This window comes from Bos grunniens, chromosome 11, assembly GCF_055505025.1.
Source record: "Bos grunniens cultivar Pamir isolate PY7600 chromosome 11, Bosgru_T2T1.0, whole genome shotgun sequence".
Classification (NCBI taxonomy): domain Eukaryota; kingdom Metazoa; phylum Chordata; class Mammalia; order Artiodactyla; family Bovidae; genus Bos; species Bos grunniens.
Window position 1 is genome coordinate 29,242,931 of NC_141175.1, and position 15,367 is coordinate 29,258,297.

Sequence of the window (15,367 nt, forward strand, 5' to 3'; positions counted from 1 at the left end):
ACTATAATTATGTTAACATGTAGTCATTTAGGGAAAACTAGATGGGGAATCTGTGTACTCTCCTTGCCACCTCATGTGAATCAGTAATTATTTCAAAATAAGTTTAAAAAAAAAAAAGCCAACAACCTCAACAGAAAAACAGGTACTAATAATGCCTGAAGTCTACCAGTAAGACATACGCAATCATAGTATTTCACATTATAGTCTTTACTATAAAGCTCAAAGACTAAATAGCCTAATGAAGTAAGGAAGAAAAAATTAAAAAAATTTTTCTCGGGATTCTTACTTCCAGCCCATTTTAAAAACAAACACTCTGACTTGATATGAACACCCAAAACGATGCTTGAATTTCAAAGTGTTTAATGCTCTCCATTTCACACTAAGAAAAAAAACTTATGTGCTGACAGCTTTCATCAAGTTACAGATTTTTATTTCACCAAGAATACAAGTAAAAGCCAAACTGTTCTTTCCTAATCTTTACTCTTGCCATGTAATCTACTACTGTTTTATCTCAATGAGATGTTTCAGGAAGTAATGAAATAACACCATTAAATAAGATCTAAACACTTTAATACAAGATTTTCTAACACTGTAATTAAAATGGTAACTTATAAAGACTCACCTATATGTGGCTGCTGAGCTGTGGCTAATGCATACTGCTGCTGCTGAGCTGCAGTTAACTGCTGAACTGTTAGTGCATTAGTCCTCTGAAAAAGCTATTAAGAAAAATATTGAATACAGAGATTAGTCTCATAGCATTTCATTTTTGTTTAGAAAGCTAAGAACGGAATATTACAAATACATATTTTAATCACTTTCTTAACTATAAGGACATTTTATTCAATAAAACATTAAAGTGTTTAAAAATATCCCTATTATTTATGTCAACATCTCACAGCACTTCAGGCTATACTACTACTAGCTAAGAGGAACATTGCTAAAGGAGGAGTATTCTTTACCTGCTGCTGGGAATTGTAGTCAAAAAGGCCTACAGTAGCTCCTGAAGAGTCCATTGGTACCTGATTACCAGGATAGTCAAACTGTAAGGAATCCAGACCAACTTGTTCCATGGCATCCAGATTCTGAGTTTCAGGATTTGAAAATTCTTCAACAAGTGGTTTATTAGTTGTAGGATTAGGAAGAGGCCCCAGTCCTTCTGGGGGATTAGTATTGGGGCCCAGGCGCTCAACTACTTCAGTTGGAGAGGCTTGACGACTTCCAGGAGTACGACTATGTAAAAGAAAACAGAAATGAGTAAAAGTAACAAGTATGTCAAAAGGTGAAATCAGAAAGTAGGAAAATCACGGAAAACAAATGGTGGTAAAACACAAAAGGCAAATTAGGGACCCTAGGTCACTAAACATTGCTCTTTATCGCTTTTTTTTTCCTGTTTAATCCAGCTTACACTTAAAAGCTGACATGGTTTCATTGTTCAATTATTAGTGACAACTGTCCCCAATTTTAATAGCATAAAGATGTAATTCAATTTTACAGATAAGGAAATTGTCCAATATCACGATTTAGACTTAGAGTACTCAAAACTTTTGTTTCAAATCACAAACAAAATGAGCAGTGGGTATGAACAGCAGACTACCATGCAACAAATATGAGAAGACTTGAAACCAAAATCTACCCACCATACTCCCATCCTGTCTACTAGCATAGCTGTCCTAACATCTTGCCTAATACTTCGGGGGGGCGGGGCAGGGTGGGAAACTGGCCAGAAAGCATCATATGGCCTTCAGAACTGAAGGCTGTATAATACAGAATACAAAAGAAAAGGGCAGTGAACCAAGACAGAAGGCTGACTCCTGACTCTAAAACATTATTCTGAGTAAATCATTTCAACACCCAGGTCTCAGTTTCCTTGAGACAGAGGAGGTGACACTGTAGTCCTATAATAACAAAAACAAAAAGACTGTTTGTAAAAACCCTCTATGAGCTCTCCAAAAACAATCTTTATCATACCAAATTGTTTCAGTTTAAATCACAATAAATAAAAATGAATATTTATCAAAAGTTAAGCATGTACATCAATGAAAAGTATAATTCTATATACAAAAGAGCAACTTTCTCTACCGATTAGTCTTAATTTTCTGAAGAAATTTATTAACACTAAATTTTAAGCACCGACTCTTCTCTTTTTATCATCATCCTTTACAGTCTAAACTATTTTCACTTTATTTCTGGACATAATTGATCCTTATTAACAGTCTCCTTCCTTCTGTGGAAATAATTTATATAAGATCTTTTCCTTCACAAGAAGTAAATTCATTCTGAAGAACTATCATTTCATAGTATATTCAAATATAAGTACGTTAAATAAATGGTAGTAACTATTATAACCGGTCTTTAAATGTCAACGGTTATCCATATGTAACTGCCCCACCTTTAGGTACTTTACAATGGAATAAATCTGCTAACACGTACAGAACATTTCACAAAGCAATTGACTAATTACAAGAATTGTTTTCCAGATACTTTAGGTTTGTGGACTTACATTTTATTTCAAAATTAACCACTGTCCTTGCAACATCAGAAGAAATTTCAAACTCCTTTCCCCTTTATCCACAATTAAAATTTTCATGTGCATAATCCAAAGGCTTTTCATTCAGAATATATGGAAAGAAAAAAAAAAAACTGAAAGGATCTTAAGTCAGTCCATTGAAAAAAAGAAAGAGGTGGGAGGAAGGTCCAAGAGAGAAGGTACGTGTGTGCGCGCGCGCGCGCGCGTGTGTGTGTGTGTGTGTGTGTATAACTGATCACTTCACTGTACAGCAGAAACTAACACAACATTGTAAAGCAATTATACAACAGTAACAACAAAAAACGAAAGCCTGCTATATTTCTTTCATACCTTTCAGTTCTATTCCAAGAGATGATGTATCAGTTAATGTAATAATGATGTGCTACCATAGTGACCATATGACCACAGCTATTACTTTGAAATATTTTTATACTGTTGAAGACAATATTGCATCAGAAATACTTTATAAGCAATTTAAAAAACCTACTACAAACTTAACAGAATTAGAATGCTATTGAATGTAAAGTTCATATTAATATGGAGAAATATAGTCTTTCTTTTTTTTTTTTTTAAGAAATATAGTCTTTCATACAAAACAACTCTAATACAGCAAAAAAAAAAAAAGAGGATTCAAAAGAAAAAGTCATTATGCTATGAGTGGTGCTATTTTCTTGCTATAGTTAATGGTGTATTAACACTTCAATTATAAATGTATGTTCTGCAGGGTTTATAATCAACTCAGTTTTAAATGCATGCCCTTGAAACACAGATTAGGTAATAGCAGAAGAGCAAAATCAGAATAAGGTTCTAAAACAAACTGAGTAGCATTAAATTTATTTCTTGTCAAAAGAGGTTTACTGGTTTTGGATGCTTTTTTGCATTTAGAACAGATTTAAATGGCACTGTTTTTAAGAAGTATTGTTACTCTGTTTTTTGATAATTAAAGGTAGGTACATGTTTATGTTTATTAACAACTAACTAATATTTCATGGTTCGTAAGATCGCAAAGAAACAACTATTTTCAGGTATAGGCCCCAAAGCATCTGATTACTGAAGTATATTTCAGTATATGAAGAAACAACTCCCTAATATTTAGATGAATGTGCACTGCCTAAGTCCAAAGGCTAGAACAAAAGAAATACTTGCCATAAAAAGACAACAAAAAATCTACAACTGAACTTAAATTCTGAACGTAACACTAATTTTTAGAAGTCTGATATGTTCTTCCCATCCTAATTTCAGGAATATGATTAAGTATCAGCACAAACTCAGAAAAGGGGGATAGGATACAATACAGAGATAGAAGGAAGAGGAAACTCTACAGAAAGGTGCTGAAGAGCAAACTCAAGAAGAGTTTGCCAAGAAAAATCACAGATTAAACCTTAAATTCACTAAACTTTAGCAGGGAGAAAACAGTTAAAATTTAGACTACCATATTAGTAGAAAGGTAATAGCAATTTCTAACATTACTTAATGGGATGCACTGTTTTAGAGAATTTTGAAGACTTATCTTTTTAAAAAATGGCACATAATCATTAACTAAATACTCCTTATAAAAAATTTTAAATCTTCCAGATTAATACAAGGTACAAAGGGAAATTAAAAAACCCAAAGTTGGAAAAATACCTAAATCAGTCATATCAGCTAGTAGCAATAATCCCTAAAGAAATATGATTTTCTTCTTGAGAAAGTGAAAATCTTACTTAAAATCTTTGCAATCGGCATCCATTCCATTTGGCAAACCTCTGCCATTTATTTTAGAATCATCATCATCTCCTTGCTTAAGATCTCTGTTTTGGTCCTCCTCAAATGGAGAAGCCTTGCCTTTTTGATCTCCTTTCTCAGGTCCATCTGTTTCAGCATCTCTAGTGCCCTGAGGAAAAAGAGTCTGTTTGATTCTGAATATTTAATAGAACACAAAAAAAGGCACCACAAGGTGACCTAAAACTACACTATAGTGCATGTAAACAATAAAAACATTGAATCTTATTTTAATTTTGTAGTCAACGAATTTATCAAAGGCCAAAAAAATTGAGTACAAACCAGTGATTTATAACAGAAGGGCTAAGGCAACCTTAACTATAGCGGTGCTAGAAAAGCAGTAACACCACAAGTGAAATTAAAATTCTACTTAATGAAAGATGATTTTGTTTTTTTAACTGTCATATCAAGTACTACCATGAATAAGCAATTTTAATCTTACAAACTTTTTAAATTAATATGATTTTTTTGGAAACATGATTAAGATTATAAATATTCCCAGCGGTTCTACCATTTCATGTATTTCAAGAAGGGGCCAAGAGAAGAAAACAAGAGCACCAATAGCTATAAAATTACCTTTAATTCTAGGAAGGGCCAGAATAAGAAACTGACTTAAAGACAACCGAATAACCATCTAGCAACTTAAAAACATTTCTTCATTCAAAATACTTACAAAAGTTCCCTTCCTAAATCGAGAATCCAATTTATCAGCAGGAGAAGAACTTAATACATATTCTACCATGCTCACACCAAGGCCTCCACTTTCTGATCGCGGAGACAATATTGCATTTACTTCACTGTTTCCATGAAAACCCTGTCCAGATCTTCTCTGTACCATAATAGGCTGGGACATTGAATGGTCTGTTTGGAAAAAAGAAAACAATTACAAATTTGTACCTTTAAGCTAACCAAATGTATTCATATCAATTAATACACTAAAGAAAAATCAGCATACTGAATTAATATACTAAGGAAAAATCAGTATATTGTTTTGTTTTGAATGTTACTGTAATCTTTATAAAAACATCTTCAATCTGTTTAGACTCAATGCCCTTTGGACATTTCTTGAGAATACAGATTAAGAAAGTCATTTGGTAAAAAGCAGGTAAAAGGCTATCTGAAGAATAATCAAATTCAGAAGTCACTGGCAATAGAAACAATTTGAAGTCTCCACTGCCTTTAAGCCTCTTATTAATAAGTTCTATTGTCAATTCAGAACAACTCAAACCAAAAAACTTTAGAAATAAAGTTTTTTTTGAAATAAAAATAACTCCTCTTAAACTTTAGAAATAAAGTTTACTTTGAAATAAAAATAACTCCTCTTAAATTGACGGAGGCACTTCTCAGGCTCATAGTCATGTACTGGACAGATTCAGAATACATGGCTGTACTGCTATAAACATAGATGACTAAGTTCATTCAAAAAAGCCAGTAATATCACAGAATTTTCTATTCTTGGTGTAAAGACTAAGAATCAGTTTTTTTAAAAGATTCCTTTTTTAAAGATTAAAAATATTTTTTTAATTAAAAAAAATCCTTCTAGTCTAAAAGTTTACCATTTATTTTTAACAAAAAATTATCCATCTGGTACAAATACCTTTTCTACGTATTTTGTGATAAAAAGGCAATACTTAAGATCTGAAAGCAAATACAAACATAAAAACATTTGAGGCAAGACTCACCCAGATTTGCAGAAAAAAACTTTGAACCAATATGCTAAGCATTGTGATATGTATGTGGGATCTAAGAACACAACAGTCCCTGTACTCTAAGAGATTATAGGTTTAACAGGAAGCAATCATAGTAAGAGTAAAAGCACTTCAATAAAAATAATCCAGGATACTATGGGGAAGAGAAAGAGTATTCATCACTTATCCCCAGTCTTAGAGTGAATCCCAAAGGAAGTGATATGAAGGACAGAGAGCAAAAAATAGGTGAAAATGGGGGTGGAAAGCACTCTGGTTAGAGAAACCAGTATGCTCAAAGACCTAAAAGTGCCAGGAGAACACAATGAAATTAATAATCATTTTTATTGAACATGAAATAATTCAGTTCAGCTGAGAAGGAAGTATGTGTATGATAAAATTTCCTGTGGTCATGGAAAGAACTGTAGAATGACAATTCTTTTAGGACAAGGAATGTCATTTGCATATTTATACATGCTTGGCACTCAATAAATGTTTACTTAGTAAACAAAATCATCCATCCATTTCTAATTTTCTCATGTCTCCTGGTAAAAACTTATATTCATCTTCAAAATTTTATCCATACAACAAAAAAAGTTGGGAGAGGGAATACAAGGAATTAACTAAAATTATAAACTTGACACTAAAAAGATATATCAGGAGTATATAAACAGTTGCTTAAATGTTTTACTGTTGGTACCAGTTGTCTTCCAAATACAACATACCAAAAATATCTCCCTAACATTCATCTTGAAAGGATTTCTCATTACCATGTTGTGCTCAAGATGTTTTGCTTTGGAATGCTTTTAAAAATATTTGGTTCTGATAAATAAAGCAATTAACCATTTACCTTTCAAAACAAAAATCAAAACATGCTTTTCAACCAAATTTTCAAGCATGTTGTTTTAGCAAACAAAGTGCCTTTTGTGTAGAAAATGTATCCTGGCCCAAATAACTGAATAAATTAAATTATATAAGTTTAATCTATATAGGTTAATACAAATCCAGGAAAAAAAAATTCCGAGGGCAGGGATCACATATCTCATTTATCTTTGTATTCTCCAAAACTGGCACATTATATTACATATTGGTTGAACGCAAATAAAATTCCCAGTATTTTAGTCTAATTTAGTATTTAGCAAAGTTTTCAATCTGTTTCTATTTTGATTATAAATAGTACTAAAAATTTTCAGCTTTTCCTAACTTTTAAACAATTACCTTTAAGAACAAAATTTAAAACCGTAAAGAACTTAAAAATCTTCTTAATGATTTAAGGAGAAAAAAAGTACCTGGCAATTTATACTCAAAATAGAAAGTTAATTCCAGAAACTTGATTTTATATTACTTTGATCATCTTGTGTAGTTTTAATAAGCTGCTTTTAGTTATAAAGCGGAATCTTACTTGTTAAATACATGTTGAGAGTTTCACATGTACATCTCAAATTTTACTGAGAAACATTTAAAAATATAATCAGTAGTATTTTAAGAATATAAGTATGCTCTGTAATTTACCAATAAATACTGTCACCCGCATGAGTTACACTCCTTACATTCCAGTTCCTTTTCCCTTAAGAATTTCTTGGACCTCAGTCTTTGTTTCCTATGGATATCAAAAACATTCAAAGGCTGCTCCCTGTCTGGGAATTCTATCTTACTATGGGGGTTTATTTCCTTTATGGTTGTGGCTAATGTTTAATAAAGCTAGTCTGAGCTGCAGTTAATAGATCACTATCCATTGATACAATTCAAGCTTAAAAATTCCTATGGTTAAATTGTGTCCTATATTTAAATGGAAATTAAGAATTTTATAATCAGAGTTTAACCCCAAATAAAACTTAATAAAATCTTACTGTGACAAACATTTCTAATCAATAAATGAACCATTAGGTATGGCTTACTTTACATAAGAAAATGTGTATTATGAGGACACATGAAATCCTCAAAGATACCACAAAGTTTCTCCAGGTATCGTTTGGGAGCAGTAGGGTTTAAAAAAAGTCAAGTATTCAACAAATCCAGAACTCTCGCACATACACCAATAACTTACGAGAAGTTCCCCATGCAGTCTCTCTCCATTCATCATCCCCAAGAAATATGCCTTTTTGTCCATCTTTTGTTGAATCATCAGGTTCCCAAAATTTTTTGGTAGGCAAAAGCTATATGGAAGGGAAAAAATTATTACATTTAAATTTCATCCTAAGTACAAAAAGCGAAAACACAGCAGAAAGCAAACTTACCATCAATAGGCACAAGTTAGTTTTCAATGCTAACGAAAACTCAAGAGTGCCCTGTTTCCTAATTTGTCTAGTTAATAATAACTCCCCATTTATGCTTGGATACTGGTTCTAATAACTCTATACCTGAAAAGTCAACTTCATACTTCTGCATTTTTCAAATGGTTTTACTGTCATGTGGTATTTTTAATGAATTCTTTCAAAAGACTTACTAAATTTCTTAAAACAGATAATACAATAAAAATATTTATACAAATGATTAAAATTTTCTCTTTACTTCCAAGTACTGCCCTTGGAATATCTCCTATCCTACAGCTTCAATGACAGACAATTCTTCTTACTTAACAATTCATTTGAGGTGAACTTCACAATTCTTCCTATGTTCTCAATAGTAACAATCTACTGATCCTAAAGCAGGAAGCAGGATGGTGGAAGAGATACATTAAGAAGACCCTTAAATACTTTTTGAGATAATCTCAAAGCCCTGTGTCCAATTCTATGTTGTAACACACGGAAGGATATAAAACTGTGTTGGTATAACTATTTGATGATTAATAAAAATGTACATTTGGTCAATTCCTAATGAGACTTTATAGTATTCATCCAGGTCTCTCCTGTCTACCTTTCCTGACACTCAGAAGAACCAGACTGAGGGTATGTTTGTTTGAAAAGAACAGACTGGTTTTCTAAACAATGCATGTGACATTTAAGTAAGCATCTGTAAGACACTCATTCCTTTCAGCCCATAATTATTAGATCCTCATAATTAAGCTTGTATATACTTCTATTGCTACACTTAAAACACTAAATTACCTGTATCTGCCTCTGTAAGGGCATGGTGACCTTATCTTCAGAGAGCTCACAAATATATAACACCCATACTATAATGAACTTAGTGAAACTTATATGGGGTCTTGAGAGATAAGACTGTGTGTGTGTCAGGGATCTAAAGTGTGAATGGAAGGTGGGGAGGACATAAGAAGTGATGAACAAAGGCACAACTTGAGAAAACGCATAGTTTGCAGAACAGGGTGTGAGATGGACGAACAGATGTGGGAGCTGATGCTGTGAAAGCTATCTAGGCAGATTATGAGGAACCTCAAAGTTCTAAGAATAATGGATATTCTAGACCAGAGGCAAGGAAATCATTCAGGAGAATTACAAGAGAGTCAAGACGACAAGAACTGAAACAGGGCACTGACAGAAAAAACTGAGAAAATAAAATAGATTTCAGAGACATTCAGGGGAGTCAATAGGATACTAACAAAAATGAAAGGCTGATTAAAAAGAATAAAACTTTACAATGTGAGTAACAAGGTAAATGATAGTACTACCGACCAAAACAAACACAAAAACAGGATAAGCAGCTTTTGTGGGGAGCAGGGTGGATTCAATTTGGGCGTATGCCTAATCTATGGATCTTTTGCTAAACTAAATACTGTTAATTTTAAAGGAAACTAAGTTGTCTATTTAAAAAAAAAGAAAAAAACTTTTGCCATGTTAGGATCTTCCTGAGCTGCAAATGATTTGTATTTAAAGTACAGACATTTTATTTCTATTATTATTTTAAAAGAGATTTTGTTGATTTATTTTGGCCACAACTACGCAGCTTGTGGGATACTAGTTCCCTGACCAAGGGTTGAACCCTACCGAGGTCAGCGAAGAGCCCTACACACTGGACCAACAGGGAATTCCCTAAAGTATAGGCATTTTAAACAATGATCTATACTAATAAAGATTCCAGTAAAATACAACTTTGGTTGTTTCGATTTTTAAAAAAATCTCACTATAAAGTTTCATGCAAATATTCAAACAAAATGTTAAGATGATAATATAATACTAAAACACTGCTCTTGATATACTTAAATTATTGAACAATTATTCACAGTGAAACCCAAGTTAATCCCTTTAAAGTACTGTATAAATAAGCCATTTTAGGCAGAAGAAAATGGTTCCTATAAGAATAAGATTTTTATCCTACATTTCATAAAGATAAGTGTTTTAATATTAAAATAAGGATAACAAGTAATCAAAAATGAAGTCATAATAAGTTAATTAGAAGCATTTATTAGACATAGAAGCGGCTGAAACAAACTGATCTTGTGAGGTAGTAGAAGTGAGAATTTTTTGAGGAGACTATTCCAGTCTTTTGGGATAAGATTCCATGTAATGCTATAATAGTTCACAGATCACTGCTTTGACATTCAAACTATAAAACCTGGAGGGAGTCTACACCAAGGACTTATTCAGTGTGCCTACTTTCTGCCAAGCACTGTGCTATGACTATCTCTTCATTTTGCAAGCATTTATAAATTATCATGGACAAACAATTTAGTAGTTAATAAAATTAACACTTCTCCTAACAAAGGCCTTTATCACCATTCCAGAGACAGCTGTGACAATGCAGACACTGATTTCAAATATTGTTAGAGAAACTACTAGCCAAGAATTAAGTTAAAATGGACTAAATATAGGGGAAGGCAATAAATAGAACAGCTTAAAAAAAAAAAAAAGTAAAAAATTAAGGGGTACAGTGGTTGGAATAGCAATAAAAAGTGTTTTGCCCCTGGAGACTCTTTTACTGTAGCAGAAATGGGAAAGCACATTACAGAAAAGGCTAAGAGATCTTGAAGATCTGTAAAATACATTATCTAATACTGCTTCATGTTACTTCCCTAATTCGCAAAAGCTCTAAACCAAGGTCAAACAACTTGGTATTTCTTGTCAAGAAAATACTCCCCTGTCCTTCCAACTCAGAAATGATTAGGTGGACATACAGATTCAAATCCCCACTATCCACCATTTCATTAGTTCTTTCTTTAAAGAAGCACTTATGCCTTGCCCTTTTCATCTCCAAAGAAATCAGTCAACACTCTAGTAAACTACTATACTACTTCAAAATAAGTAATAAATAAAATTCTTGCTAGAATTTTTATTATGAGTTACACTTACACGTTAGATTTTTCTAATACAAATTGTCAGGTAAAATCACCAAACCAAAAAAATTAACATAATTCTAAAAATTAAGAGAACTTCAGGGCTTTATGTCTACATTATAGTGTTCATATAACATCCAAACTGGGACAGTTTGAGAAAGAGAGTACTAATAACAATTATGCCATGAAAACATGTATCTGGACTGTCTGAACAAATCAGGATATAAGGTGACTCTATTTACAATGGAAGTTAATACAAGGTACAGATGCTAACAATTAGGCATGTAGAAAACAAAAGCCACAAGGGAGTCCTCTAGAACTGCAGAATGGTGCTTTTCCAGACTTTAGTCCTCTCTGTTAATAAAAGATATCGATACTTAATGTTTTCAAATCACACTACTCTCAAATCTTTTACATTCTCAATACCTCTTAATATCACAGCAAATATTATTAGATGTCATCACTTCCAATGGGAAGCAGTACTGTAAACAGTCAAGGCACTCAAGACTTCAATCTGTTGTTCAAACATTATTACATTGTACTGGGCCACATAATTAACTCAGCCTCAGTTTCTTCATCTGAAAGGTAAGGATAATAATAAAGCTACTGTTTTAGAGTTTCTATGAGGTTAGAATACAAGAACACAAATAAACTATTTAGAACAGCATTGAGCATATGCCAAAATAAGTAGTAAATATCTTCACGACCAAAAGTATGAATCTTAATATTACCAAACATGAATAACATGCTGTCCAGTAACATTTAACTGGCTGATTATTTTAAATGATTATAATAACATTCATTACAAATATCTTGTCTATAGCTGTTTGCCTTCTTTTTTAGTTTGAGTATCCTAGGGGGACCATGAAACTACACTTATAAAACAGTTGCCTAATAGTTATATTTTGCATAAGGACACAGAATCAGAGATTAAGTAAACTATCCAAGATTACATATAATATTACATACATGTATAGCTAGTTAGGCAGCGTTAGGAGTTGAACCCATAAATGCTTAATTACAAAGCCCATATTTTTACACTTAACTACCACAGAAGACGTTTCTTTCCAATAGTAGTCTAATTTATCAGTATTCTAAAAATATCCAGTTATTAGGCCACAATAACCATAATGAAAAAAATAAAAGCTTCAGATATTATCATGATATTCAGACCATATAATGTAGATATTCATTAGAGTGGATAAAGTTCAAGACAGAATGGCTAAGATAGGAATTTACAGACATAACTATAATCAGCTCGGAGAAGGCAATGGCAACCCACTCCAGTACTCTTGCCGGGCAAATCCCATGGACAGAGGAGCCTGGTGGGCTGCAGTCCATGGGGTCGCTAGGAGTCGGACACGACTGAGCAACTTCACTTTCACTTTCATGCCCTGGAGAAGGAAATGGCAACCCACTCCGGTATTCTTGCCTGGAGGATCCCAGGGATGGCGGAGCCTGGTGGGCTGCCGTCTATGGGGTCGCACAGAGTCGGACACGACTGAAGCGACTTAGCATAGCATAATCAGCTGGTTTCCACTCCAGTTATCCCTAACATCTCAGATCAGAGCATTTGAGAGACATATGTGACTCATACAAGTACTATTCTTATTACTACCTTCAAAGAGTCAATCTTTCTCAAGGTCATATAGCACTAGTGATAGACCTGAGAGAAAACGGAAGTCTCCTTCATCTTCTCTCCGATATGTTTTCCACTTCACCATACTACCTGGGATCTAACTACACAAATTTTCTTTAATGTTTTCTTTAAATATTACTGTGTCAGAAAAGAAAGGAGAGAGTTTTGCCATACTAAGCTATGAAATACTTCCCAAAAACACATTAACTCAATGATTTAAAGTTAAATTTTGGGTTCCCTAAAGAATTTCAGGCAGGAGCCTTTTTCTTATTTAAAAGTCTATGTATATATACTCACTCACACACTGAATTCCTGTTAATTTTTATATATAAAAATAGGTAGGTATGTGTCTCACTTTTACTTTTCACCTTCCTGCATTGGAGAAGGAAATGGCAACCCACTCCAGTGTTCTTGCCTGGAGAATCCCAGGGACAGGGGAGCCTGGTGGGCTGCCATCTATGGGGTCGTACAGAGTCGGACACGACTGAAGCGACTTAGCAGTAGCAGCAGCAGTATAGTTTTAAAACAACATACTAATGAAAATGAGGTCAACCTCCTATGGGTTAGCTTTGCTCTTTTTAAGCCATGTGACATAATACAAATTGGGGCTTTCTGGCAAAAATGTGCTATGGAAAAAATTGGAAAGGATGAGTTTATGAATGCATGATTACAAAGCTATTCCTATTTTGGATGAACAACCAGAAGAAACTGTCCTTCTGATGATGAGTCAGTAAAAGCTATCACGATCTACATAACCCAATACATTTGGAAATAACCCTATATGCAATGCAGTGCTCTGTACATTAGATTTACAACTTAAGACATAATAAATAAGTAAAGCTTTATTTAAAAAAAAAGTCAAGATAGGGCAATATATTAGAAAAGGATTTTGCATTGAAAAAATAAATAAGCAATTCTAGAAAACTCAAGCCTGCTTTTAGTTCATTACAATGAATGAATTCTGGCATAAAACAACAAGCCTCACCTGTCAGGAAAGGAGAAGACTGGTGAGAGAGAGACAGACAAAGAAGGAAATCCCAGAAGGTTCCCTGCTGCCTGTGAGATGAGGAAAGATAGAAAGGCTTGTGGGAGAGGGAACCCAGACAGAAACCTCAAAAGGTTTCTCACTATCTCTTAGAGTAACAGAATTAGCTGGTAAACTGTTAAGAAAAAAACTTAATTAGTGAATAACAGCTTATTAAAAAAAAATACATTTTTACTAGATGGTCACAGAAGCATGACCTTCTAACTACCTGCCAAAAAACCAGACAGCCTAACCCTAACCACTTTTATTCTGTGTATCTGACATTTCCACTAAGAAATGCCTGGATTTAAGCTTTAGATCATTAAAAAACCCAGCCTCTTTTCCCCAGAAACCTCAAATACCCCTCCACTTATCCCCCAAATAACTGAACTCTCTGTACTACTTCTGATCATGACCCCCTTTTTAAAACTGCAAAAATGTCTTTGGGTTTATCAACTACTACTTAGAAAGGGAGGAAAAAAGTCAATTTGTAAATACATACTCAATGTAGATCTGGAAAGTAAAGTGTAGGATCTAAACAGAATTAAGGTAAGGGTGTGACTCTATTTGGCATTAAAAAAAAAAAGTAAGTTCAAGTCTGTTACAGACTAGGCTGAAACACTGTTCAACTTGCTTTTAAGATATGTTATCCTACTTTCTAAAGACCAAAGAAAACAAGTAACAAGAAAAAAAACAAAAGCCCTTTGAACTGTTTCTTTTTGTTCACCCAGAGTGTAAACAAGGCCTAAGCAGCCACTGCACTGCAGTGAGGCTACAAGGTCTACTTTTAACTAAAAAACTATTTCTTCTCTCAAATTTTCTTAGGGCCCAGAGTTTTACCTTAAGCACTGGACTAACAAGTTTACTTTGGCAATACTTATGCTTAAGCGCCTTAACTCACCCTTAAATCAGTCCTCTGAAAATGACAAACTCTTTGGAAAACGCTGTTCTGAAGAAGGGGAGGGTTAGCTAGCTGCAGGGTGCCCTCTTGTGGCCCAGAGGAGTGACTGGACTCTTTTTCTGCATCTGAAGAGCACAGCATTGGATGGAGTGAGTCTCATTGAAGGTCTACCAAAGTAAAATAATCTCCAGGAGCAAGCGGTTAATTACACATCTTAGGTCTGTTCATGGTTATTTTCTATTATCAAAGTCCACACTATGTTAGTACTACAGAACATGACAATTCAAAAATGTGACAAGGGTTTTCATAATCAATTAAAGTTTTCTAAATAGTCATTTAGGTATATGGAAAACTAAGTATTTTTGATGCCTTAAATTATGTAATGATGAAGTTAAATGGGATGCCCCAAAGAAAATCATAAAACAGGACTGATAAAATCAAAAGTATTAGGAGTGCTCACTGTGTGCTAGTCATTCAAAGCTACAATCTACAGAGAAGACTAATATAAAATGAATACACTGTAACCAGTATTATAATAAAAGTATGTATAAAGATCCATGAGAAGTCAGATGAAGTGATTAATTTTACTGCAAATAGCAAACAGATAAAGAGCCTTTTTTCAGTAGAGTCCTGCAGAGGATAAGAAGTTTATTAAGCAAA

At 33.6% G+C, this 15,367-nt stretch overlaps 1 protein-coding gene across 34 annotated transcripts in view; it reads right to left on the bottom strand.

The window, feature by feature from the left end:
• Window positions 1–15,367, bottom strand: part of PUM2 (pumilio RNA binding family member 2) — a 116,321-nt gene that overhangs the window by 74,454 nt on the left and 26,500 nt on the right. For 22 of the 34 annotated variants that reach the window (XM_086325669.1, XM_086325667.1, XM_086325655.1 and 19 more), the window contains 5 exons: window positions 8,021–8,129; window positions 4,962–5,149; window positions 4,231–4,400; window positions 960–1,230; window positions 623–716 (listed from right to left, as the gene is read on the bottom strand). In XM_086325669.1, the coding sequence (XP_086181795.1) occupies window positions 623–716; window positions 960–1,230; window positions 4,231–4,400; window positions 4,962–5,149; window positions 8,021–8,129 (832 nt within the window). Of the gene's footprint in view, window positions 1–622; window positions 717–959; window positions 1,231–4,230; window positions 4,401–4,961; window positions 5,150–8,020; window positions 8,130–14,707; window positions 14,833–15,367 lie in introns of all 34 variants that reach the window. The other 12 variants (XM_086325658.1, XM_086325659.1, XM_086325661.1 and 9 more) reach the window with 3 other exon arrangements.